This window comes from Neomonachus schauinslandi, chromosome 15 (genome assembly GCF_002201575.2).
Source record: "Neomonachus schauinslandi chromosome 15, ASM220157v2, whole genome shotgun sequence".
NCBI lineage: Eukaryota > Metazoa > Chordata > Mammalia > Carnivora > Phocidae > Neomonachus > Neomonachus schauinslandi.
The window spans coordinates 45,404,883-45,432,524 of NC_058417.1; the positions used below are offsets into that span (position 1 = coordinate 45,404,883).

Here is a 27,642-nt window from a genome sequence, read left to right on the forward strand (position 1 = left end):
GTACTAGAATATCAGATATATGATTTGCAGATATTTTCTCCCATTTTGTGGGTTGTCTTTTTGCTATCTTAATGGTATTGTTTGTAGCACAAAAGTTTTTAATTTTGATGAAATCTAGTTTATCTTTTTTTTTTTGGTTGCATGTACTTTTGGGTGTCTTATCTAAGAAAGCTTTACCTAACCCCAAACCACAGAGACTGACTCCTATGTTTTCTTCTAAGAGTTTTATAGTTTTAGCTCTTACATTGAGGTCTATGATCCTTTTGAGTTAATTTCTGTGTATGGTGTGAGGTAGGAGTCCAACTTCATTCTTTTGCCATGTGGATACCCGCTGTTCCAGCACCATTTGTTGAAGACTATTCTTTCCCTCCCCTTCCCCATTCCTTGAATTGTCTTGGCACTCTTTTCTGGATCCTTTCTAAAATTTATGTTTAAATTGGCTCTATGGCTTCAGATTTTTTACTCACTGTAGGAAGAGCACTTCTCAATTCTGCTTTTCAATGTTTGAAAAGGTGACTTTGTGCAGGAAAGGGGAGCCTTGGAAAACCACTCCACCAATTAAGATTTCCTGGTTTCTATTTGATTCCTATTTGCTTTTTAGGATTCTCATCTCCTGATAACTGCAAACAGGGATTTATATCTCATGATCCAGTTTATAGGTAACAAGATAATTAGTACAACTAGTAATAATGAAGACAGAATTCTCCAAACCTGGGAAGCCTACATTACCCCTAAACATTTAGGATCTTCCTTGGATAATGAGCATGGAAGTGTGTGACACAATCTGAATACTGGAGTCTTGCACCTGCCTAGAGGACAGGCACAGCACTGACCCACCGATGGTCCTCTCTCCCAGGCAGGCCACTTTGGGGCATACAGAACTAGCAGCCTCCCTGGCCTTACTACACCCCTAAGCAAATCTGCAGGCAGCCTGTGCAGTCTCCCTTCCTGAGGTAACCACACCAGGGGTAATACTATGCCACCTTTAAAAATAGAGTTTCCTTTTTTAAAAATTTTATTTTATTTAAATTCAATTTAACATATAGTATATTATTAGTTTCAAAAGAAAGTCTCCTTATTTTCTTATTTTCTGAATTACTATTAAAATCTCCAACCAAGCACACTACCTTGACAAGACAATAAAGTTCTAGTCTCCTCAGCCAGCCTCATGGTCTCTCAACTGTTCTAGAGGTTAAGTTGCCTGAACAGTGAGAAAATGGCACCAACACCATAGGGGTTTGGAGATTCGGAGGCTTGCACAGTCTGTGGCTGTGGGACAAAGCAGTCATGAGGGCAAGTCAGGGCTCAGTGACTGGTCACTAACCACTAAACATCTAGAGAACCAGGCCCTTCTTCCAAAATAGTGATTTTTAAATTCCAATTTGAGCTCCAAAGTGGTTTCGGTATGCAGAATCCCCTGAATATGTTTTTAATTATTATAAGTAAGAATAAACACCAAAAGTGTTTCAGCACTGTTTAACACAAACCTTGTCTATATTTACTAATTGTATCCTGGGTTTGGCTCCTGTGAACCAGTGGCCTCATTCTCCTCCAAACCTAGTTTAGCACTAGGTGCCATGTGAGAAAGGAGGCCCAGTGGGTGCAAGTTGCCATTAGACATGGAGCCCTCAGGGGAAGAGATGCTTTGACCATGGCCTACAAGAGGCAGCAGCGGGGGAGAATGGGGAGAGAAGAAGCTGAGGCAAAGGCTGGAGCTGTGTCCCAAGCTCCCTCTGGGTAAGCTCTGGCTGGTAGCCGACACTGACGATGTGACAGTGTCCCCCGAAGACATGTCAAAGGTTCATTTTTATCTCTGAGCCCTTTGAGTTTCTCTTGGACTCATGATATCAGAGGCAATATGGACCCTAAGAAATGACCTAGCCTGGTCTTCGGCAGGAAGGATGAACACTACTGACCACATCCAAAGGGTCCACATTTGGTGAGCCTTTGGGGAAACAGGCACTCTTACTACTGGTGCGAGTGAACACTGGTGCAACCCTTATAGAGGGGAATGTGGTAATACCTAACAAAACTACATGTGCACTTACCTTCTGATCTAGCGATCTCACTTCTAAGATTTCACCTTGGAGATACACCCTCAACAGCACAAAAATACACAATACACAAATTATTCACTGCAGCATTGTTTGTAATTGCAAAATACTGGAAACCTATATGCCCTTATAAAAGAGGGAATGAATATACTATGAAACATTTATACAATGGAACAAGTACTTGGTGCTGTTTAAAAACAAGAGGAGGGAGAGACATCTATGAACTGATGTGGAGTGATTTCCAGAATGTACTAGTAAGTGAAAAAGTAATGTTCAAAAGAGTATCCATAATATGCTACCTTTCGACTAAGACAGAAGGGAAAATAAAGCCAGAAAGGATAAACCAGAGACTAAGGAGATTGGCTTCCTCCAGGGGGGTGAATGGGAATAGCATGGAAGAACAGAAGAAAGAGGGTGGGGGAGACGGCCCTGTTCTGAGTATGTCTTTGTACAGCTTTGACCTCTGGAACCATGTTAATGTTTCACATGCACCAAACATAACAAGTTAAAAATGGAGGGAGAAGGTCCTCGTGCGCTCAAACTGCAAAATTAATAAGAAATAAAACTAGTTAAGAACTGCCTTAAAGCGTGAAAAGTAATCAAAGTAGCAGAGGAAACTAGCAGAACTTCCTTTCCAAAAACAGTGCCACGATATTTCCCATCCCACATGTTCTTCCGAAAATTTGCTACTTCTTCAGCAAGAAGTAGAATCTCTGCCCCTCCCTGAACCTGGGAAGGTGTACTGACTGCTCCAATAGGGCATGATAGACGTGATGTTATTTTACTTCCGAGATAAGGTCATAAAAGGTGATACGGTGTTCACCTGGCTCTTTCTCGAGGGAGACTTGCCCTTGGAACCCAGTCACCAAGCTGCAGGAAGCCCAGGCCACACAGAGAAGTGAGCTCCCAGCCAACAACCAGCATCTACGTGCCAGCCATGCGAGTGAGGCATCTTGGGAGCAGCTCCTCCAGCCCCCAGTGGGGCCTCCTCAGCTGATGCTGTATGGAGTAGAGAGAAGCCTTCATTGCCAAGTCTGGTCAAGTTACAAATTGGTAAGCAAAATGAGTAACTGTTATGGTTTTAGGCCACGACTTCTGGGGCTGTTACACAGTAATAGTTAACTATAACACATGCCCATACCTTATTCAAGACGGTCTTAACTAGCAGACCATCCCCGAGAGCCAGGACACGGCCCACACGTGCTTCAGGGAGGCCAAGGGGATGCAGGAGCCCAGCACTAGACCCCATGCACCTTCTTCCAAAGCTCCCTTTCCAAGGACAGTTATCCCGTTCACACAATTCTGGCTTTCTGGTTTCTTAGCCCACACAGACTAGAATCGTTGCCTTAGGGGTGAGGGGTGGGAGATGGGGATAAGCACTCAAGGAGAAGCAACTAGAAGGCCATATACCAACACCAGCCAACTGACAATCGAGAGAAAACTACTGCAGAATCAGCAGCCTGGGGTGGCTCAGATGGGGGTGAAAGGCTTCTGACCTCAAGTAGGCCTGCATGACGACCAGCCTGAATTTCTGTTTGTTGTTAAGTCCTTAAATTATCAAGATGAAATCATCCCTGCCTGCTTTGTCTAAGGGGGCCAGGAAATGCAATGTGGTTTTTAAAGATTTTCATCAGACTTAGAAGAGGAAAAACATGTTTCGGTGCTTAAAGAGGTAAATGCCAAGTACTCAGAAAGGATGTTTGTACTAGAGAAGCCCCCGGGTGACAGGGAATGCTGGGTCAAGGGGCTCAGTTATGGGCCATCGGGGCCTCCCAGCCCCTCCTGGGGCTTCCAGAGACTCCAGCGATGACACAACACGACAAGCACATGCAACACACACTGAGGACACGATGTTCTAAAACATGGTTTTGTTTTTGTATTTTTAATTTAAGGAACTCTTTTAAAAAGCAAGCATTTCATGGGGTAATTTTCTTCCATCAGTATACAAATGCTCCTCCTGATTTCCCTGAATCCGATGAGAGTTCAGACAGTTGACAACCCAGGGAGAAAAGGAATTTGGGGTAGGGGGATTCACGGGTGGTAAACAGGACATGCCTAGAATAGTTTTGTATTGCCCAACTCCAGCCTAGAGGAAGGCCTACTTCCCACTCTTAGTTGGTAACTCAGGTCAGAGGGTGGAGGCAGTGGGTGAGGGGCCAGCAGAGCACAGGGTCTTTTTTGGCCTGACAAGGTCGGCCGCATGAGGGTTCGGGGGTCTCTTCCCCACTGGAGAGGACCAAGAGAATGAATCAAAACTCATGACTGGCTAACAGCACAGAGAAGGCACCAAGTGCTTCCCATTCAGAGCAGATACGGTCACTGTAAGAGGTCACACACTTCAGTGAGTTACCGAGCGGGAGGAAAGCAGGCTGTGTGTGCACAGGCTGGGCGCCGTGCTGAGGGTATGAGTGGGGTAGTGGCAGGAGGCCTGAGGGCCAGCACAGCTTTCTAACGGCCACCAACATAGCAGTGGTGGCAGCTGAGGGCCTGGGAGCGTCATCTGGTTTTGTACACGCCACCACTTAGCAACTGTGAAATGAAGCTACTTAGCTCGCGTGAACCTGTTTCTCCATCTACAAAATGGAGAGAATACCATCTCGTCTGCAAGACTGCTGAAGGGATCAGAGGAATTCTATTACAGTGCCCAACAGAATCTGGCATATGGCAGCTTAATTATCTTACTGCAGGTGATCCTGAGTCAATGGCCAGCTTGTTATGCTGTGGGAAGAATGCTCGTGGCAAATCTTCAAAAGCACTGGACATCGCTAACGAGTCTGAGAATACAAAGGTAACTGAGGAATCAGACCTCTACTACTAACGATTCTGAGAACTTCCCTGCTGATTGCCCAGTTGCTCAGGTCAAAGGTTAGGAGTGATCTTTGGCCCCTCTGGTTCTCTCACACCCCACACCTTATTCATCAGCAAATCCAGCCGCTCCCCTATAAACACAGATCCCAACTACAGCCGTTCTCAGCACCTGCTGCTATCCCTCATCACAGCCCCATCCCTGACAGCTGGAAGCGCCCCCCACCCACTCTCTTCCTCCTCCTGCCCACTCTCCACGGACAGCCACTTTTAAACTTTAATAGATCAACATGACTCCCTGCTCAAAACCCTCCCAGGGCTTCCCATCTTCCTTAGAACTGATCCCATGAGGCCCTGCCTCTCTGTGCCCTGCTCACAGTCACCTCACCGACCTCACCATGGTTCCTTGAATACTCCAACCATACCCCTGCTTCTGGGCCGGTCCCCCGAACTGGGGAGGCTCCTCCCACACTCATCCCATGGCTCACTTCCTCACTGTGGTCAGGTCTCTGCCCAAACGTCACCTCCGCAAGGAGGCCCTCCTTGACCACCACTCTAAAATAGCAGTCTGGCCACTTTCCACCCTCCCCACTTCCATCCTTGGCTTTCTTTTAATTCTTGCCACCACCAGCTGTTTGTTTCTTGCTGCCTCCCTGCCGAGAGCACAAGCTCCCTGAGGGCAAGGCCCGCATCTGTCTAGTTCACTACTGTGTCCCCAGTGCCTAGGGCAGGGCCTGGTACACAGGAAGCGCTCCAAGTGCTTACGTTTGCAAAAACGAGTTTGAGTAGAAAAGCAGAAAAGCCACGGCCTGGGCAGCCAGCTTTACCTTCTTCCCAGCCGTGGGGCTGCTCTCCGCACTCTGCACCGGGCTCCTCTGGGGGCTTCGGTTTTCTTGGGGGACACACCTGGCCATGTACACGCTGTAGTCCAGAAGCATCTTCTGCCGCACGCTGCCCACCAGCTCCTTCTGCTTCGGCTGCGACATCACCTCCTCCACGCTGCCTTTGCTGCTGCTGCGGCTGTGGGTCAGGTGCCCCGAGGGGCTGTTGTGTCTGCTGTATGAGGGCAAAACCCCTGCAGCAAAGTGGGGCGGCTGTTAATGCGGGAAGGAAATGACTGCAAAGTCAACGCAACAGCGAACAGACTGCCCTGGGCTAAGTGGACAAGCAGCTAACATGCTAACAAATGATTGGTTAAAAAAATATTTATAAGGCTATTTCCTATCCTGAGAAATACCTCCGACTCTAATAATAGCTCATTTTTTAGAACGGTTTTTCTTCTTCTCTAAAACAATTCAGAGGAACTGAAAGCCATGAAGTCCATGTGGTAAGTACCTTGTTCTTTTTTCCTGGTGATCACTGAGGGTCAAATATGGAACTGCCACAGCCCCAGAGACAAATGGCAAGTGGGCCGCAAGCTAACCGTTCGCCCACAGCGCACGGCAATTCCAGACCTGTCATCTTTTATTCAACAAAGGTTTTTATCAAGCCCTTCTCTGGGCCAATTCCACATGAAAAGAAGAATGAGACATAATCCCTGCCCTTGAATTTGGGCACCTAGGCACATAAATTACAGCTCTCTATAATAACCATGGCAACCGAAGCATGACTGAAGGACTTTCAGGGCAGAAAGGAGGAGGTGAGTACCTCTCCCAAGAAAGCCCCAGTACCAACTTCACAGGTAGAGTCCTCTCGGCTGCCTCTTGAAGAAATAGTTGGCATTTTCCTGGTGCAGGTGGGGGAAGAACATTCCAGGTAGAGGGAGGAGCATATGCAAAAAGCGAAGACAGGGCCCAGGATGTCTGGAGGACACTGAGAGGTTCAGTGAGGGCCCAAGTGGGATACACGGGGCAGGAGGACAGGAAATGAGCAGAGGCTCATTTATCAGTACAAATGTGAGTCGGGAGGCCAGAGACTCTGCATTTCTATGGTGATCTGAGGCTTGGAGAAGCGTGTTCAGGGCCGGGAGCCTGAGAACACTAGCCTGATACGCTGCCCTGACTTACCTGCCTCCTTATCACAACCAGGGTTCTCCTGATGTTTCTTCTCTCAGAGTCACAGTATGTACAAATAAATATAATCCTAAGTTACCAACAAAGGCAAAAATCATACATTTGCAAGCTGTTCCGTCACTGGTTAAATGATCCAGTGCAAAGGGTTGCAATGACCAGCCTAAAAGGTAAGTGAGTCCTGAGAACATTCCTTAGGTGGAGGGTCATCAGTTCAGGGTGGGTTTCCTTCCTTCCTACCTGGGAATCTCTCTCCATTCTCCTATGGACCCTTTAAAAATACTTAAGCATTCAGCACACATGTCATTACCTGGTTTACTTCCAGAGACACCAGGTGGCTTCTTGATTTCCGACTTCAGTTTAGATGCCAGAATAAATCGCCTAAACCACTCCTCTTTGTCTCGGCCAGTTCTCCCAAAGAGATAGAGTATCTGATCTCGCTGGCTAGATCGTGTTCCCTCCTGAGGATGGGGTGGCTTCTTAGGGTCCTCGCCTCCCAGCTCTCTCTCAGCTGGAGGCTTTTCTTCAGAAGTCTCTTTATCAGTCTGGGCCTTAGACATAAAGTCATCTTGTCGACCAAGCTCGATACAAATGGGGTACTTTTTATTCCAGATTCGTTTTCGAGCCAAACTTTTGGGTACAAGATAAATCTACAGGAAAGGGAAATGATGACTGACATACAAAATTAAGAACTGGCCACACTGTGCATTAATATTATGCAGAACACAAATGCAAACTTTATAGCCTTTTTGACTAAAACAACGAGTGTAAAATAATTACCATCTGTCTACAACATGACTATAGAAACTGGGATTAAGTTTTAGAAGTGATTTGTTATTCTTCAAACTCATTCCAGAAGTAGATGTTTAAGAATTTTGCAAGAGTTACAAGTATCTGTAATTCTTTTTTTTTTTTATTATTATGTTATGTCAATCACCATACATCATTAGTTTTTGATGTAGCATTCCATGATTAAGTATCTGTAATTTTCAGGTAACAGTGACACAAAAATTATTTAGCAGGTTATCATCAACTAAGTTTCATGACCTTGGACCAACCATAAATTTGGAAAAAAAAAAAAAGAATTTATCAAACTAGATCTAGATGGGAAGCTCAAGTTTATCAGTCTCAAGAATAAATTTATACAAAAACTATTTTAAATACTTCTGTCATTTGAGGTAAATTTAAAGATCACTCACATGAGTTATAACAGAAAACCTACAGCTTTTTGGAATAACCAACAATTTATATTTCTCAATAACAGCAGTATGTAACACTTATCAAATGGAATTATTTCGCATATCCATAATTTTCCCATTTACAGAGTCCTCATTCATTATTACCCTAGCACCACTACACTTAGCTTTTTGTTGGACTGAAAAGTTAAAAGTTAACTCTCAAAGTCAGATGAGTGTGTTATGCCTTTGTTCCTCAAAGTGTGGTCCATGGACCACCAGCAGCAAGAGTATCACTTGGGAGCTCATAAAAATGCAGACTCTTAGGTCCCACTCAGAGCTGCTGAAATAGAATCTACATTTAAAAAGATGCTTGGGTGATTTGCATGAAAGGTAGTGCCCTAAATTATACACACACACACACACACACACACACACTCTACACACACACCCTTTTGAGGGGGAAAAACGCAGTAAAACAACCAAGATTCCAAATGCTTTTCTTTCATTTTAGTTTCTCAAATTAGCCAGGCTCACCTTGCTGTCTGAAAGGTCGTAGATTTTCTGGCTGATGTAGGTAACCTCTGGCTTTGTTTCATTGTAGCTTGCCCTCCTGGATATATTTTTATTGGGCTTTGAAAGTCTTAAGGTCCCACCCTCAAGTCGGACAAAGACTGAATGTGTCAAAGTTGCATGGTAAGTTTCTGGATCATAGCTGTAAATCTCATTCATCCATCCCTGATGGAGAAAAACTTCCATTAGTAAAATTAGAATAAACACAAATCTTATTTGATACAAAAACGAAGATCTGAGGTACACAGGACACTGAAACCAAACCTGACTGTGATGCAAGTAGCAATTCATTGGTGACTAGGAGTTGCTAAGACAGGTGCGAAGCTTGAAGGATAATCAGTGTGGAGCTATAATCTGCTATGTTTCTGATAACTAAAAATCTGGATTTGGGAGGATAATGATAATGTCCATTTCTCTAAATAAAAGGTTCTTTTTCTTTTTTTAAAGATAACAAGCAAATCAGGAAACTCAGAAGTTTTATTCATGTAAATAGAGCAAGTCTTTCAGCCTAACCTCCTCTAGGGGTGAATAATCCTACCCAGTCTGGCCTTCTTAAATTAGCCAAACTCATCCTCTTCTCAGCTCACCTGCAAACCATCTTTGGAATTTCACAGATCATACTAACTCATGCTATCATTCCAGAACTGAGACCTACCACTCCCACTCCATTTCTAGATCACTTAAATCACACAGTAAGGCAGATGATCAGAAATTAGGCATTAAGAATTATAGATATAATCAACAGTATGTCAAAATCCAAAGATATATAGTAACTTAAATGAGTAAAATTGTGCTCCAGGTGCCCCCCCCAACAACATAAATGTACTTACTTACACATTGATCTTCAAAAAGAGCACACATATTAAAGGGTATGGGCAGTGTACAAAAGCCTAACACACCATAAAATTATGGTAAATCTACTCTCATAGCGATGATCAATATTCATCATTTAATACTCTACCTGCCCCACAGTCCTTTTTCAGATGATACAGTGGCCCAGGTCTTTTTAAAAAAAGTTCTCTAGGGAATTTTAATTGATTCTCTTCCATACCCCTCATTTTATTCTTCTTTTTTTTTTAAGATTTATTTATTTGAGAGAGAGAGAGAGAGAGCATGTGCACATGGTGGGTGGGGGGCAGAAGGAGAGGGAGAGGGAGAATCTCAGGCAGACTTCCCACTGAATGAGGAGACCAATGCAGGGCTCAATCCCACGACCCTGAGATCATGACCTGAGCAGAAATCAAGAGTCAAACGCTTACCCAACTGAGGGGCCACCCAGGCGCCCCTCTACTCCCCTCATTTTATAAATGTTTTTGAATTGAGCAGAGAAGTACTAAAAATCACAATGCAATTGGAAATGTCATTCTTTTCAAAGAATGGCCATTTCCACAGTGAGTACTTGAGTCTCACACTTAAGTCTTGACCTGAGAGCCTCTGCAAATGAGGAATCCTTAGAATTCTATTTATTTATCCATTCATCAAAACATGCACTGAGTCTATGTGCCAAGTAATGTGTCAGGAGTCGATATAAAGATTTAAAAAATGACAGGATTTTTGACTCAAGGATGCTCCCACATCAGTAGAGAATTAGGTCTTCATTTTATCATGTGACAACCCTGTTGGAGTAACCATTAAAAGGTTGTCACAAAGAGTACCCTGAATGTAAGTAAAAACAGACAAACATACTTCACCATGGGGGTGTGTGTGTGAAATTTATGAGACAATTATATAGTTTTATATATTTTAATAGGTTTTTTTTTTTTTTTGCGTGAGTTAGGAGTAGCTCTCCCACCTCCTAATTGCATTGCTGCATCTATTAAAAATGTTAAATGAGCAAGCGAGTGGCCACAGGAAGAGGGTGTAATCTAGATGTTGCAATGATCAGAGCAATGAAATGAAAAGGGGGACAAGCAACAAAGAGACTGTGGGGCCTGAAGGGGACTGTACAGTCAGAGCACCAGTTTGGGTAGGTTTATTTTGCTAAGTATAGAACTAAGGACATTCTTTGGTTCATAGTTTTTTGTCTTTTTTCTTAGTCTGTTATTATGGTGAAGTATATTCATGGATTTTTGAATGTTCAACCAGTCTTGCATTCTTGGGCAGATTATGTATTGGTCATGATGTGCTGAAGTTGGGTTACACCAGCTCACAAGAGCTAATTCTACACATCTCTTCCTGACTCCACTGTCAGTGACCTCACATTGGTAGCTTACAATTGGCCATGGTGGGAGGGTTTTGTTTTGTTTTGTTTGTGGGAGTTTTTATACAATGGAAATCAGTGAATGGTACAAAGAGGACTTCCTCTTGATCCAGAGAGCCAGTTTAACAGCACAGTACTATTATTATCCTTTTTATACATTACAGAATTTGGCTTGCTAATACTTTGTTCATTTGTCACCCTAAGTTCATAAGGTAAATTGGCCTATAGTTTTCTTGCAATATCTTTCAATATTAGCTAGGCTCATAAAATGAGTTGGGAAGTGTTCCTTCTATTTTCTGGAAGAGTTTGTGTAAAATATTTCTTCCTTAAAGGTTTGGTAAATTTGCCAAGGAAGCCATCTGGGCCTGCAGTTTTCTTTGTAGAAAGGTTTTTAACTATGAATTCAATTTCTTTAATTTCTACTGGAAATTAGGCTATCTATTTCTTCTTGAATGAGCTTTGGTAGTTTCTGTCTTATAAAGAATTTGTCTATTTCATTTAAGTGTACCAACTTCTGGGCATAATGTTGTTTGTAATATTTCCCTATTATGCTTTTTAAGTCTGTGGAGTCTAGCAATATTCTTTTAGTCCTAATATTGGTAATTTGTACTTCTAAAGCAAGCACTTAATGTTATTAATTTCCCTCTAAACACTGCATCAGCTGCAATTTGTGATATGTTGTATTTTCAATTTCATTTGATTAAAATATTCTCTACTTCTCCCTGTGATTATCTTTGGACTCACAGGCTAATGACAAGTATGTTGTTTAATTTCCAAATGTGTGGGAATTTTCCAGATATCTCTGTTACTGATTTTTAGTTTAATTTCATGATGGTCAGAAAACATGCTTTTTATAATTTCAGTTCTTTTAAATTCATTAAGTTTTTATGGCCCAGAATATGGTGTATCTGGCGAATGTTCCATGTACACTATAAAAAATATGCATTTTCTATAAATATATTTGTCTTTTTAAACAATGTTTGTCTAAAATGTTTCAAACAACATTTTTGCTAAAGATCTCCTGGCATATAATCCACAGTTTTCTTTTTATCCAATTTGGTTGCAGAAAATACTTTCTTACCTAAATAGGTTTACTAGGCCTAAAGTTCTAAAGGCAACTAGATTAATAAAGAATTTGAAGCAGATCTGATTTTTCTGGGCTGCTTCGGAGCCATGCTCAAAGGCCAGGTTGTACTTACTTGCAGAGCTACTAAAACCAAGAAGAATCTGTGGAGGGAGGGATGGAAGGGCTGGTGCTTAAGAATTTCTTAGGGCCAGGGAATGACAATGAGATTAAAATAGCAACTTCTATCAGTGTCATTTATGAGCCGTTTAGCTATACAGTCCCCACTAGGGATTGCTCTTCTTGAATTATTTCACTCTGAGTGTACATCTCCTGCCTAGAATAGAGACTATTTGAGGATACATGGCATGTGTGATACCCTCTGTGGGGTCCATAATTACATCTTAGCTGAGATGTTAAACCTTTTATTACTGATTCTTGAGTTATGATAATCATAATGTGATATAAGTCAAACATTTCTACAATAATATCTCCATATAAAAGATTTTTCATTTGTTTCTAGCTATGTAAAATTATAGCGGACATGTAAAAAAGTCAATAGAATTAACATGATACTGGAATTTTGGACAAAATACCCTGCATTATAGTTGTCATCATCACCAGACTAGAAAGGCTGAAAGAAAAAAAAGATAAGCATATTATGAAGTTATTCTCAAATAATAGGACAGTCTCTGAGAAATAGAGTAATGTGAGCTGTGAAGATTTTCCCCTTTTGAAACTCCTGAGACTGCACAGGTTAACTAATTTATGAATAAGAGGCATTTGGGAATAAAAGGTTGTTTCTCTCCAATTGCTTTCGTTTTGCCTTTCCTAGTAAGTCAGAAAGTGCAGAATTGTCCAAGGAAGCACTGTCCAATGGAAATATAATATGAACCATAAATATGCATCATGAAAATACATAATTTTAAATTGTCTAGTAGCCATAATAAAAAAGAAAAAAGCAGGTGAAATTAATTTTAGCAATGTATTTTATTTAATTCAATACAGTCGACCCTTGAACAACATGGGTTTGAATTGTGCAGGTTCACTTAAACACATATTTTTTTTCAATTAATACAGTATACTACTATAAATGTACTTTCTCTTCCTTATGATTTTCTTAATATTTTCGTTAGCTTATTTTACTTTAAGAAATGGTATACAATATATATATTGTCCAAATATGTGTTAATCGACTGTGATTGGTAAGGCTTCCCAGTCAAAAATAGGCTATTAGTAGTTAAGTTCGGGGGGGGGGGGGGGCGGTCAAAAGTTATACAGGGATTTTCAACTGCACAGGGGGTCAATGCCCCTAACCCCCACATTGTTCAGTGGTCAACTGTATATCCAAATATTATCATTTCAACATATAACATTAACAATTATTAATTATATTTTACATTCCTTGTTTTGTACTAATTCCTCAAAATCCAGCATATATTTCACACTTAGAGCACATCTCAGTTTGAACTAACTGCATTTCAAGGGCTCAACGGCCCTATGTGGCCAGTGGCTACTGTATTAGCACACATCCAATTCGTAGGTTCTGGCTTTTCAAACCTAGACACCTGGCTCACGCAGAATGATCAAAATCCTCCTCTCTTCTCTTGCCGACACTTCCAGGATTCTAAATTTTATTTTATATTAAGTAATCTCTATGCCCAACATGGGGCTCGAACTCTTGACCCCGAGATCAACAGTCATAGGGTCTACCAACTGAGCCAGCCAGGCGCCCTTCTTGCTGATACTTCCAACACATGCAGTTTTATGCTGTGTTTTACTAGGTGCTTTACCAAATTACATGAGAGAAGATAATCTAAGTAATCTCCAGATGCAACATTCAATCTTAGAAATTCAAAACCACTTTAAAAAGCTAACAGGTGGGGTGCCTGGCTGGCTTAGTCAGAAGAGCATGCAACTCTTGATCTCAGGGTCGTGAGTTCAAGCCCCATGTTGGGTGTAGAGATTACTAAAAAATATATATACTTAAAAAAAAAAAAAGCTAACATACAATCTTAAAAACTAAAGAATAAGAATAAAGTAATCTAAGTAAAAGGTTAAAGTTTTTGAAAACTCTTACAGTTCTATAAGGTCATTAAAAGATGCTCAATTTGCAAACAAACTCACATTAAGCTTTTAGCTTATTCCTCTGTTTTTTATAGAAAAGAAGACAGGACACACAGGCACACGTGTTAGGACACAAGCACTGACTGCTTCAGCTCATCTGTTTACAGGATCACCTGGTGAAGAGCCATCGCTCTGTACTAGTCTAACAAACTGCTGGCTGGTTACTATTCCTGGTAAACTCCCTGTATCTGGTTAACAAGAGCAACCACTTCCAGTGATTCAGGGATTTGCTCTCGACCCAGCAGCCTGAGCTCCTACCCAAGCCAGAGAGCCAGCCCTCTGGAGTTTTTGCTGGGCTGCAGCCTGTGACCCCCCAACATGGCCACAGTTCCAAGATGATATGTGGTCTTCCTTTGCTGACTGCTCTGGCAGATAACAAGCAGGTTACCCTCTACCACTTGCCAAACTGCAGAAATACTAGAACAACCTGATTTAGAGGCATGTGGAGGAGAAAAGAGAGTTTCAAGTCCTACACAGTTCGGGAACAAAATGCCACACCTGCCCCGTGAGAGGACACTGGTGAGAGGCAGGGGTAGGCCTAGGAAGAGAATCTAGGAGATGCCTTTCCTCAGGAAAGGTCCAGGGGGCTCCAAGCTCCCTTATTCTGGTTCAAGGGTGGCTTGAGCCTCCTCCTCCCCATGCTCCTCTCAGAATCACCAGTGGCTGCATTCCAACACAAAGGGCCCTGTGGCTTCTCCTTCCTTTTATCTTCACATTGCCTGCTTCCTACTCAACCATTTTTTTTTGTGTTCAGGAGCTACCAGAGGCTAAAGCCCATGGCTGCCAACAAATAGATATAACCCACGAATCAGGATTGCAACTGCATGTCTATTGTGGACAATCATTTGTTGGCTTTAGTGAGGCCCGACCCTTAACCATACATGACAGACTGCTGGTCAAAACACTGCAACCCACCCACAAACATCAGCAGAACTGCTGAGTCTGACACACTTGTGTTCCAATCCTGGCTTTGCCACTTGCTAACTGCCAAGTTGGATGATGCTTATCCTTAGACCCTTGGTCTTCTTGCCAGTGAGAAGGTCTAACACGGCTTATTTCCCAGCTTCATGCCTCCCCCGTCCCCACCTTACCCTCTGCTCCAGCCGTGATGAATTTCTCCATGCTAACAGTACTTTACTGAGGTACAATTTGCATATATAGTAAAAGGAATAAATCTTACCCGTAAGATTTTTAAGACATTAATATTTGTAATAATAGCTGACATCTGAGCTCATATTATGATCCAGGCACTTCAGGTGCATTAGCTACTTCTGCCAATTACCTAAAATTTTCTAAGTGAGCAAAACAGTGAGAGAGGTTAAGTGATTTGCCTAAAGGGGGGTTTAAAAAAAAAAAAAAAAAGTGGCCCAGAGAGTGGCAAATCCAGGACTTAAGCCAAGTCTACCTGACTTCGAGGCCCAGGCTCTTACCTCCCCTCCATGGCATGGCCCACCTTCGGTCTGGCGAGTCATCCCCCATGTCATGGCAAAGATGACACTTCTCCCTGGGAGCCTCTCTGATCACCTAGGCTCTGTTCTCTATTACCTTCCTCCTATCACTGTATCTGTTAACTGCCTGGTCTACTTGAGTACAAACACAAGACAATCAGAGTTGTAACAAATGTTCACTGACTGAATACATGAATGTAGCCTAATTCAGATGGCACCCATAAGGATTACATGAAATCTGTATGTAAAGCACAAGTGAGCAGGACAAGCTGGTGTGCCCTTCACGGCCTGTAAATATTGCTTTACCTGCATAAGCAGAGAGAAGCACAGAAGGAGCTGAGATTCTATTAAGTGCAGAGACTGGCAGAGGTTACTTTGAAGTAGAAGGCTTGGTCACTGTTCCCAAGGAGAAAACCAAGTTATAATTGGACAAAATAGCACAGAACAAGAGAATAAGTAACCTCAGGAAGAATCTTAGGAGTAAAAGATGTTCAAGCTTTTCAGGACAGAAACTGAATTAGCCACTTCTCTGTAACAGAGAGAGGTAGGTGTTGTGACTGGTGCTCAGGTTTCTTGACTCCCATGCAGGGCTCCTTCCAGAACATTACAAGCTTTGCTAGGAAACCCTGAGAGACCCACAGGGGCTGCTACTTGACCTGCATCAGTCAGGCATCCAGGATGCTGATGGCCATTGGGAGGCTCGGGCCAAGAGGTAACCACCAGGCATGATTCTCCTGCTTCTGTCCCCTAATGCACCCTACTGACCCCAAACCACGCAGGCTACCCTTGCAGAAAGTGATCTCCCAATGCAAACCCCATTGCCTTTTGATACCATCAATCAGCCAACTTTTTCCCCCCCCGCAGCTTGACCAACGCCCTGGATTCAGCTGCAAATGGAATTTCCAGACCTAAGCAGTCAAGTATCAGATCTCGAGAGCATACAGCAACTTCAAGGCCTTCCCCCCACAGTTTCCCATATAGTGCCCAGCTATCCACTGCTCAGCTGTTCTACAGTTCTTAACCCTCCATTTCTTACCAAGTAAGATGTTTCTCCAATTTTATTTTGTTATGGGACATAGGAGTGGGGATAAAGAGATATAGTATATAGTTAGCAACTCATTCCATTTCAACAGCTCAACTAAAAACTCAGAGATGTTCTCAACCCACACTAAAGCAGCTCAGACAAGCCTTGTTTCTTTCAGAGGCTGGAGCAGTTAAAATGGAGACAGTGCATGCACTGGGGGACAATGACCACAGTCAGCTGGCCTGCAGCTGCCTGGCCCACAGACTGGTCCTGTGATCCTGTCTGTAAAAGGTCAGGGGTTTCTCTTCAATTCTCCACTGGACTTAGAAGCCATGTCTGGCTGAAAGTATAAACCACAATCTATAAAGGGACTCATTTAATACTTGGAAAGATTAAAAGCTGCAATTAACCTTTTGCAAAATAATAAAGTCTGGAAGAACTACCACTGTGTTCACTTTCAGTTACAGTGCCAGCCAGGAGGTCAAGACCAATGCTCTCTCTTGGTCAGCTTGACGCTGTGCTGACCAGAGCAACGCGCCAGCCCTCTGGCCTGAGGAAGCGATGGGGCTTTCTCTGTCTGTCTTCAGTGTTGTGGGGCTGACATCGTGCTGTCACATGGCTGTGCTGGCATTTGAGGCTGCCTGTCACTCAGCTCCCGGGCATCATTCCTTCATCTAGCCTATCAGGGAAGGAACAAATCCTAAACATAAGGACAGAGCCAGGGCCCAAGGCCCCTCCTGCTGAAAATCCTCTCTGAAACCCATAAAAAAGCTTGGGGACTTTTCTTTTGTCCCCCAAACTAAAGCATAAGCAAGATTTTTCTCTTTGCAGGTTTCAAAACTTTTTGATGGATTAATGGTTTAGAACTGGATCATCAGTTAAAACATGATCTCACAGATCATGGACTTAGAGACTACGGCAGGAACAGTCTACTTAAATTTACAGAACTTTAGATACAAATTTGGTTTTACCCAGAAAAGACAAAAAAAACCTACAGACATACAGACTTCATACTATGAATGACAGCCTTAAGCCAACAGTCAACATTCAAAATAAACACTACTCAAAGAAACCATCAAGAAGGAAAAAAAGTCCATTGGGGAGAGGAGCACCAGCATCAATACCATCCACATCCTCCAACTGACTGCTCTAAGGTGACCTTCATGTCCACATCACTAGAAGCAGTGGGGTCACAGCTAAAGCCACAGACTCTGCAAAATGGCCTTTATCTCAGCTTTTCCATCCTTCAGGGCAGCATCTACCCAATTCAGGTGACCAAAGAACAGTTTTAGAATGTACTGGCAAATGTAGGAAAAGTAAGATTGGCAAAATGTTATAATTGTTGAAGCTGAGACTGGGCCTTGGGTACATGGGGTTTCATTATACTATTCTCTTGTATATACTAGACATTTTCTACAATAAACTGAACACTGAAACATCTCACCTGGTATTTCTCAAGCAACAAAGGACATTAGGAAATAGCCATATTTATAAAAGCCATCCATAAAAACTCAAGTGACCCATTATGGGAGCAGTATATTTTCAGTTCAGTATAATGTAGAAAGAAATGTTTTATTTCTTATTGTATTGGGGGTTATAAGACACCAACAAAAAAGCAACCCAAGTCTCTTTTGGCTGTAATGGGGCTGTTCTCCCCTTAAGATTTGCACACTCTAATTTCTTAAAAGAAAGAATTGCATGAAATTGAGATTAAATTTACAAGTTTGAATTTCTTCTCAAAATTTATAATGTTTTCCTCACAAAATCATTTTTACATGTCAAAACCAAAGCCTGTATTTAGGGACTGCAATGATTTAAAAAATCTATCCCTGGGGCGCCTGGGTGGCTCAGTCGTTAAGCGTCTGCCTTTGGCTCAGGTCATGAACCCAGGGTCCTGGGATCGAGTCCCGTATCGGGCTCCCTGCTCGGCGGGAAGACTGCTTCACCCTCTCCCACTCCCCCTGCTTGTGTTGCCTCTCTCGCTGTCTCTCTGTCAAATAAATAAATAAAAATCTTTAAAAAAATAAAAATAAATAAAAAATCCATCCCTCTTACTAAAAATCTAAATGTGATATAACCTAAGGAAAAAAGGTTCTCTAAAATTCATTTCTATTAGTCTTGCAGTGGTGGAAATGTAATTTTAGTTGACCTTCTTGGACCATATCTTTTTTTTTTTTTAAGATTTTATTTATTTATTTAACGGAGAGATAGAGAGAGCCAGAGAGCACAAGCGGGGTGGAGGGGAGGGAATGGCAGAGGGAGAAGGAAAAGCAGTCTCCCCACCGAGAAAGGAGCCTGATGCGGGGCTCAAGCCCAGGGTCCTGGGATCATGACCTGAGCCGAAGGCAGATGCTTAACCGACTGAGCCACCCAGGTGCCCCATGGGCCATATCTTTTAAAAAGAGATTTTTTTTTATGTTTGCATTAAAATAATTTTAGAAAAAATTAAAAAAAAAAAAAAAAGAGATCATCACTCCGGAAACCAACATTCTACTGTTGTGTTCTACGGGGTGGTTTGTAAGTCTGAGATAAAGAATTTACCCATGAATATAATTTAAAACTGCGTGAGTCATACACTCAAACATACATCTAAGAACCTTATGAAATCTTCAGGAAGCTTATCATTACAGACATGTGGAAACATCAGTGTACAGGAATGGCACTGAATTAAGTACACTCCTAGTCAAGTGACAAGTACATTCTTTTTTAAGATTTTATTTATTTATTTGTCAGAGAGAGCGAGTGCACAAGCAGGGGGAGCGGCAGGCAGAGGGGGAGGCAAGCTTCCCGCAGAGCAGGGAGCCTGATGCGGTGCTCGATCCCAGGACCCTGGGATCATGACCTGAGCCGAAGGCAGACACTTAACCAACTGAACCACCCAGGCTTCCTGTGACAAGTACATTCTTAGAGAAGAAGCACCCAACTTGTTAAGAATGCTCAGCAAAAACAAACATCCCAAATGCAATTCTCCTGATGCCCAAACCCACTCTTTCCCAGGGTCCCCAGCTCAGGGTATCTAGCTAGTCACCCAAAATAAAACCCCCAGGTTACCACACAGGGGTTGTTGCTCAAAATGAAGCCTCTGGGACTCTGCAGCACACATGAAGCTCTGCCTTGAGCTAACATACCCAGACTGCCAAGCTTTCAGTCAAATTAGTGTCTCCTAGCATTTTGATCTCCCCCCAGGCTCTCACGAGTTCGACTTGTCACTTGGTGTCTGTGTAGCCACGCTTCTCCTATTTGCTGCTTCTCATCAGCAGCATGAATGTATGAAATCATAATGTATGAATTCCCGAACATTAAGAACAAGCAGGCTTTGGAGGAGGTTCTAAGAGCTGTTCTGTGGACTTGGTGACAACTCTTCGGCCTTCCAGAGGTTTTGACTGCTTCTGTCCCAGACGAGAGAGCTGCTGACTGGCAGGGTCGAGTGAGAGATGGTGGAGGGTCATGAGGCCTAATCAGCCACATATCAGTTTTTGAGAACAGCTAGTACTTGGCTGCTAACAGTCTTTGTGACTCTCCAACCCATATACTCACCACTGCAGAAGTGTCATTTTGTTTTTTAAATACTTTGTTTATTCATTTGAGAGAGACAGAGAAAGTGAGCGAGAGCACGGGCAGGGAGGTCAGAAGGAGAGGGAGAAGCAGACGCCCCGCTGAGCAGGAAGCCCGATCTGAGGCTCGATCCCAGGACCCCGGGATCATGACCTGAGCCAAAGGCAGGCACTTAACCTACTGAGCTACCCAGGTGCCCCTGTAACAGGGTCATTTTTAAATACAAATGTCCACAGTGTGGATGGAACAGTAAAATCACCTGGATAAAGTACAAAAGAGCTTTACTTTTCTCCCCCCTTTCATCTTCATGTGAAGTCTCACTGAAGAAAAACTGCAATGCTTTCTGAATTGTTTATGGAGCCGATTTAGGACTCAGACTTTCAGTCCTGGACCCATCACTGAGAACTTACATGGCTCCGAAGTTTAAAGACACACAGTCTCCTAAAATAGTCCTGGAGTACTAACCCTCCTGCCTGTCTGGTTCATGGGGCTCCCAGAGAGAGTCTACTGAGGGCACGAGGTACGCAGGATCACTGTCAATGCTGGGCCTCTATACTAGAGATCTTTATCACAGGCAGGTTTTATAACCCATGTCTGTGATTTTTTTTTTTAAGTTTCCATGCCTGCCCTCAAGAACTGCACCATTACATCCTCCACAGAAAATAATTCAAAACAGCTAATTCCCTAAATCAAGCCTATTTTCAAAAAGGGGCTTTTCCGACCCTAGGAACAGGTTCACAGATCTGTTTTATAAAAAAACCAGGGCCCATCTCCTGCATCACTCTTAAAGCCGTAAATCTAGAGAGCAGAAATCTAGAACTTGCCACTATCCCCATTTCTCTAATGCTCTACTTGGCAGATGCCAGCAATCTTTTCTCCCTTTGAATTCAGGAGGCCAGCGCTGTAGGAGTGCAGGTAAGAGAAGAGCAGGCTTGCTGCCAGAGATTTCTAAGTAGTAATCAACTTCCGAATCCTGTCAAAGATGGACCATCTTGGCTTGTCCACTGCAGTGGGAAAAGAAAAACCTCTCCATAATCTGTACTTTTTGGTAATTACTTTTTGTCTTCTCAAAAGACCACCCCTTTCAACCCAACTAAATTTTTTCCTTAAGTATCAGGGATTTCTTTTAAAAAGCAACTTCATTAGGAGATGACAGGGTCAATACTGCCTCACCACCTACATTTCCCGATAAAGCCTCATTCATTCCTTCACTCATTCATCATCCATCCATCTACCCACCTATTCATCCAATAAGTACTTATCATGTGCCCATTATGTGCCATGTGCTGAGGACACAACGATGAACACGATGGACATGGCCTGTGCATTCATGAAGCCTGTAGTGGACTGGAGGAGATAGGAGATATACATATAACTAGGGCTCTTATAAGTACTATGAAAGTGAGGCAGAGAGGCGAGCTGTGCCTCAGACGTTGGACACCCCTTTCTACAGTGTATAGCTGTTGCTGGGAAGAAGTTGCCCAGCCAAGTCCCAGATTCCCTAGGACACCTGACATTTTGGAGGACCCATGTGACTAGCTCACAATGGAATGTGAGTAGAAGTGATGTGTGTCACTTCCAGGTCCAGGCATTATCAGAAGGCATGCCTTCTTTTGCTTTCTCACTCTCCTTCTGCCAGCTGGATGCAAAGAACTCTAATACCCTAGGCCTGTTTCTATAAATGGGCCACACCCATTTATTTACACATTGTCTTGGCTGCTTTCCTGCTACAATAAAGAGTTCAGTGATTGCAAGAGAAATTATATGACCCACAAGCATAAAATATTTACTATCTGGCCTTTTAAGAAAGTTTGCTGAGCCACAAGATGGAAGGAACTTGGGCCCCTGCGTCAACACGTGGGCATGGCCACCCACCCACCAGGAATACCCAAACAGGACTGTTCCACAGGCAAGAAACAAACTTGTAATTTGTTACAATAGCTAGTGTTATCCTACTTCTTACAGAAAATAAAGCACAATGTCCAATGAGAAAATGTAACACAAAATAGATGCTTAAAGATAGACTCCACTATACTTTCCTTTTCTTATCACACCATTTGAGTCCTAAATTTAATGTCAACACTGCTAAATGTTTAAAGTGTCATATTTTTTAAACGGTTCCCCAGAGTATGATCTCCAACTCAGTAAAATTAATTAAGCCCAAAGAACATTTGCATTTGAAATTTTTGGCTTACAATATACAACCTACCCTTCTAATCTGTAGTAGTGTTCCTTTTATAAAATAAAGAAAGTATTTAGCCAGGTTTCTTTTTTTTTTTTTAAGATTTTATTTGACAGAGACAGACACAGCAAGAGAGGGAACACAAGCAGGGGGAGTGGGAGAGAGAGAAGCAGGCTTCCCGCTGAGCAGGGAGCCAATGTGGGGCTCAATCCCAGCACCCTGGGACCATGACCTGACCTGAAGGCAGACGCTTAACAACTGAGCCACCCAGGCACCCCTTTAGCCAGGTTTCTAAAAACAGCCCAGTACACTAAACAGAAGACTCCAGGCTAAGACACAACTTTTCCTGAACAGTAATGAAGCCACCCTAAACAAGTCAAGTGCTCGAACCAGTTGAAACTGAATGTCACGGGGCGCCTGGGTGGCTCAGCTGGTTAAGCAGCTGCCTTCGGCTCAGGTCATGATCCCAGAGTCCTGGGATCGAGTCCCGCATCGGGCTCCTTGCTCAGCGGGGAGCCTGCTTCTCCCTCTCCCTCTACTGCTCCCCCTGCTTGTGCTCTCTGTCAAATAAATAAAATCTTTAAAAAAAAAAATTAAAAAAAAAACTGAATGTCACGATTGTTAGGCATTGGAGTAATATAGAAGTACCATTTTTCTTTGCTAAAGTTATACTAACTGACTTACAGCACATGTAACTCAGGCAGTCAGAGCACCACCCCATTAAAAGCATAGCAACCATAATGAGTCACTCTTACTCCACTTCATATATTAATACTAAGCTTAAGTGTGTCATATCCTCAAGACTGAGCACCAGCTTCTCTTAAAAAAGAAAGTCCCATAACTAACATACTGCCATGGGAAAGAAAGAAAAAAAAAAATCAAATACATGATTCATTAAGTCAAAACCAAAAGAGTGAGCATGCACACGTGTGGTGTATATATACTCGCAGAAATTTAAAAAAAGAACAAAACCAAGATATATAACAAAATCGTTAATCCCTTCCCACTAGTATGATAAAAAAAATAATTTTTTTCTTTGGGTTTCCTGTGTTTTTTAAAAATTGTCTGCCTGGGTGGCTCAGTCATTGAGAGTCTGCCTTCAGCTCAGGTCATGATCTCAGGGTCCTGGGATCGAACCAGGCATCAGGCTCTCTGCTAGGCAGGAAGCCTGCTTCTCCTTCTCCCACTCCCCCTGCTTGTGTTCCCTCTCTCACTATGTCTCTCTGTCAAATAAATAAATAAAATCTTTAAAAAAACAAACAAAACCAAAAAAAAACATTGTCCATGTATTTCTTTCTAATAAGATAAAAAGTTTATGAAACTAGAAAACAAATAGTATTTTGGACCCTTAGAGCGTTCGTTCTTCCCCTTGTTTTGCTTTTTTGTTTTTGTTTCTATTTTTTTGCAATAGAAAGAGATGCTGCCACTTTTTTAAGCATTCTTATTTAAACAGAGGGGAGAAAAACCCTATTAAAAGAGAAATGAAACCAGCTTTGAACTACCAAAAAAAACTCTAAAACCAAACCAAACCAACAAACCCAGAAAACAGGTGTTGGCAAGGATACGGAGAAATTAGAACTCTTGTGCTCTGCTAGCAGGAAGGTGAAATGGTACAGCCTCTGTGGAAAACAGTACAGCAGTTCCTCGAAAAATTAAAAACAGAATTACCATCGGATCCAACAGTCCCACTTTGGGGTATATACCCAAAAGAACTGAAAACAAGATCTCAAAGAGATATCTATACACCCATGTTCATAGCAGCATTATTCAGCATAACTAAAACGTGGAAGCCACCCAAGTGTCCACTGCTGGAGGAATGGATAAGGAAAATGGAGTATATACACATAATGGAATTATTATTCGGCCTTAAAAGGAAATTCTGACTAATTCTGATTATGCTAAGTAAAATAAGCCAGTCACAAAAAGACAAATACTGTCTGATTCCACTTACATGACACTCGGAGTATTCAAAATCAAAAAGACCGAGTGGAACTATGGTTGCTGGGGTCTGGAGGGAGGGAAGATACGAGGAGTTACTGTTCAGCAGGTGCGGAGCTTCTGGGGCACAAGGGACAGACGTTAGTGATGAGGGCACAACAATGTGAATGTACTTCATGCCACTCAACTGTACACTTTAAAATGGTTAAGATGGTCAATTGTATGTTATCTGCATCTTACCACAATTAAAAAATCATATGTATATATATAAAACGTGTATATGTGCCTATGACTTACAAACTAAGCTACAGCTGTTAAGTTTGTATCTTGTATATTTTGAGACATACACAAAACACAGCAGCTTTTTAAATATACAAAAATAAATGTGAATGGAAGTTCTAATATTTTCTTCTAGCACCCTAACAGATCATCCCAGCACCCTTGGCGGGGGGCCCAAATCCCAAGACTGTTGCGCACTGGGAAGTGAGGTCTCTTTCTCCAGCCCGCATCTTACGATGCACAAAGGAAGGAGGAGTGCCAACAAGGCCAACCAGGACACCAACCTGCCTTCTCTTCCTCCTTTCCTTCGCTGGCATTCCAGGAGTGCTGAACCCTCCTCCAGGGTGTCAAGAATATGCAATCCTAGCAGACTCAGCTATAATAAATCCTCAGCAAGTAGCAAATCCCTGGAAAGTTTAGAGAGAGACTGAAATACGAACTGGATGTAAATGCTACTCTCTAGCACCATGGAGATCCTTGAAAAACTTGGTGAATTGCTAAAACGTGAACTAGAATGAGGTTTCCCAGAGAAGTCTCTTGCTTGGCCGGAGAATGAAGAGATCTCAAAGGCTTAAAAACACTGCTTGTGTGAAAACCCATGGCAATCAACTAAAAAAATGAAGTTGGATCTAAAAATCAGGCTGTATGGGAGACAGCGCGTGTGCTCACCAGCGGCTGCAGACTTACCTTCAGTATTTCCGGTTCTTTGATATCCAGAGATCTTGTGTTCCAGTGTTGTAGGTTTTTATGTAATCTGTGATATTTATGAGCACTTGGTGGTGTAAAAAACCAAATCATGCAAACCGCAGTCATGAATCCAAGACCAACTCCCAGAAAGAGTCCGCTCACATAATGGGGGAGGGGGAGGATGAGGTACCCATAGACACACATTATAAAGAAGCCCAGGGTCTTCACTGGTAATTCGGGGTGCTGCATGGCCAAGTGGGCCTCGTCCTCACTGTCAAGAGTTGGACCATCATCCGCCAGCACCTCGGGCTTGAGAGGGATATCCGGGAGCTTATCAACTGTACTCTCTACCTCTGCTTCCAAATCAAAGTCCTCACTGTACAGTTCGCAGAACTCTTCATCTTCTTTGCTCACTAAGGCAGACAAGGAACACTTCTCAAGAACCAGAGAGCTCGTCTTCAGGCCTAAGTCCTTCAGACCGCTCACCTGGGAGCTTCTCAGCTCCACCTCTCTTGAGGGCTCATCTGAGGCCCTGGGGTCACTCCCACAGCCGTCCCCCTCGGAATCACACTCCTCCTCCTTGATGCTGTAGTTGTTATTGCTTTCCAAGTGACCGTTCAGGCTGGACAGATTGGAGAGCTCTGAAGCACTTGAAGATAAGGCTTTGGGCCTGTGGCTGCCACTTTCTTCCCCTATAATTTTACTAAGGAGCTGAAAAGGCTCATATATGACTTCTGAAAGGCGTCGCTTAGTGTCTTCGATTTTAGCCTCCATCTCGGGCACTTTGAAAAAGGAGCGCGTATCAGAGGGAGAAGTCAGTGGGGAGGAAGGTGCAGTTTTGGAGTCCCCACCTGTGTTGCGTGGCTGTGTGAACTGCTTGAACAGGTGTAAGTTGAGCTTGGAGTCAGGTGGTTTACAGGACGCGGTGTCTGCCTCCTGCCGCGAGGTGTCTGTGGACAGAGACTTGACTAATGTCTTCATCAAGTGCCTGTGCCTCGAGGCGTGGGGGGGGTTCTTTTGGCTCAACCTCGGTCGACAGGGACTTCACAAGGCTCATGAAGGGCTTGGTGCTGGACAGGGTAGAGGATGAGGCACTGGAGGAGAGGACAGGAGACTTGGAAGGAGAGGACAGCGGGGAGGAAGAACCGGTTTTCTGCTCAGAAAGGGATAACACACTGGGAGAGCTAGCTAAGGGGCCTAACGAAGACGACCCTGGGGACAGAGCCAATGGCACCGTACTTAATACTCGCACTGCCAGAGGAGGGGACTCCAACAGCTTTACCGTGTTCTCGGAGACGGGCAAAATGGCAGGGGACACGGACAGTCCATCTGCCAGGATGGGCTGGGCGGCAGGGCCAGAGGAGTCATGGCCACCCTGGGGTTCGAGATAGAGGTCTTCCTTGGCTTCGAGCGCTGTTACAATACTTTGGTCGTCCAGCCCCTCCTCAAGGTACTCCCTGAACTCCTCCTCTTCCTCCTCCTCCTCCTCCCCGGATGCCGAGAAGTGAATGGCGATAGTGTCTCGGGACACGGACCTCTGCACGTGCACTCTGGGGGCTGATGGTTTTGGCATGTCAATGGTTTTCTCGGCATGGCGACCATTCAGACTTGTCATCGCCGGCTTCTCGAGGGCTCAGGCTCTGCGGAAAGAGCAAGGAAACCGGAAGTCAGAGAGCCGTTTCCGCACAGGAGAGGCTATCGTGTGCACCCTGGAGCACAGATGAAGCTCCCTTCCAAATGGTGATTATGCTTTTCCTTGGCAGACGGCCACTGTTTCTCACCTGAGCCGGTTTGATGGTTTAATTTTCACCAGATAAATCCCAGTTAGGCATTCTCTTTTATGAGCAAGCTACAAACCGGTATTATAAAGGCCATACGATCTGTCTGACCTCACAACAGCTGAGTAATTGTTTCCTCCCTCTTAACTGGCTCGTTTCTACCAGCCATTCTATATTTCAACACTTGAAATACCTGCACAATAGATGTTACCAGCATTACCTCAGAAGTCCAACGGAATAGAATGCAGCAGCCTGGGGATTTTGAGGATCTTGGAACAAAAACTTCACCACTGTTTGCCAGCTATAAAAAGCCAACTCAGGATGATTTACTGCTTCCAGTGCTATTTTCCCAGCAATCCTAACAAATATTCGGCTTGCTTCTCCCACCAGGACTCATACTATCTTGCCACAGCGAAGGAGCAGCAAAGTCTCCAAGGGTGGAAAGGGAAATCTCTAGATGAATTGCTATTACCCTGTTGGCTCCTTTATTCCCCAAATGGCAGAGTACTTAGGTAGCCATGAAGACATGGTCATATTCTGGGGCTTCAGGATAAAGGAAACATACTTTAAACTGAACCCAAGATTCAGAGGGCAGGAAAATTAAGTCTCAATGCTGTAACCTATCACCAACCAAGAACTCCGTTAAGGGCTATGGTGAGAGACGTGGAAGCTATGCTTTCTGCCCTTCTGGAACTCAACAGCCAGCTGGGGAGAAGAGAGACACCTGAAAAGCTGGGCAGCAAAA

The 27,642-nt window shown here is 43.3% G+C and overlaps 1 protein-coding gene across 1 annotated transcript in view; it reads right to left on the minus strand.

Annotated features, from left to right (window-relative positions):
- Positions 1–27,642, minus strand: part of TEX2 (testis expressed 2) — a 97,490-nt gene that overhangs the window by 29,947 nt on the left and 39,901 nt on the right. Inside the window, 5 exon segments of the mRNA XM_021678506.1 lie at positions 5,687–5,934; positions 7,179–7,518; positions 8,581–8,781; positions 25,120–26,130; positions 26,132–26,759. Of these exon segments, the coding sequence (XP_021534181.1) occupies positions 5,687–5,934; positions 7,179–7,518; positions 8,581–8,781; positions 25,120–26,130; positions 26,132–26,734 (2,403 nt within the window). The 5' untranslated portion in view covers positions 26,735–26,759.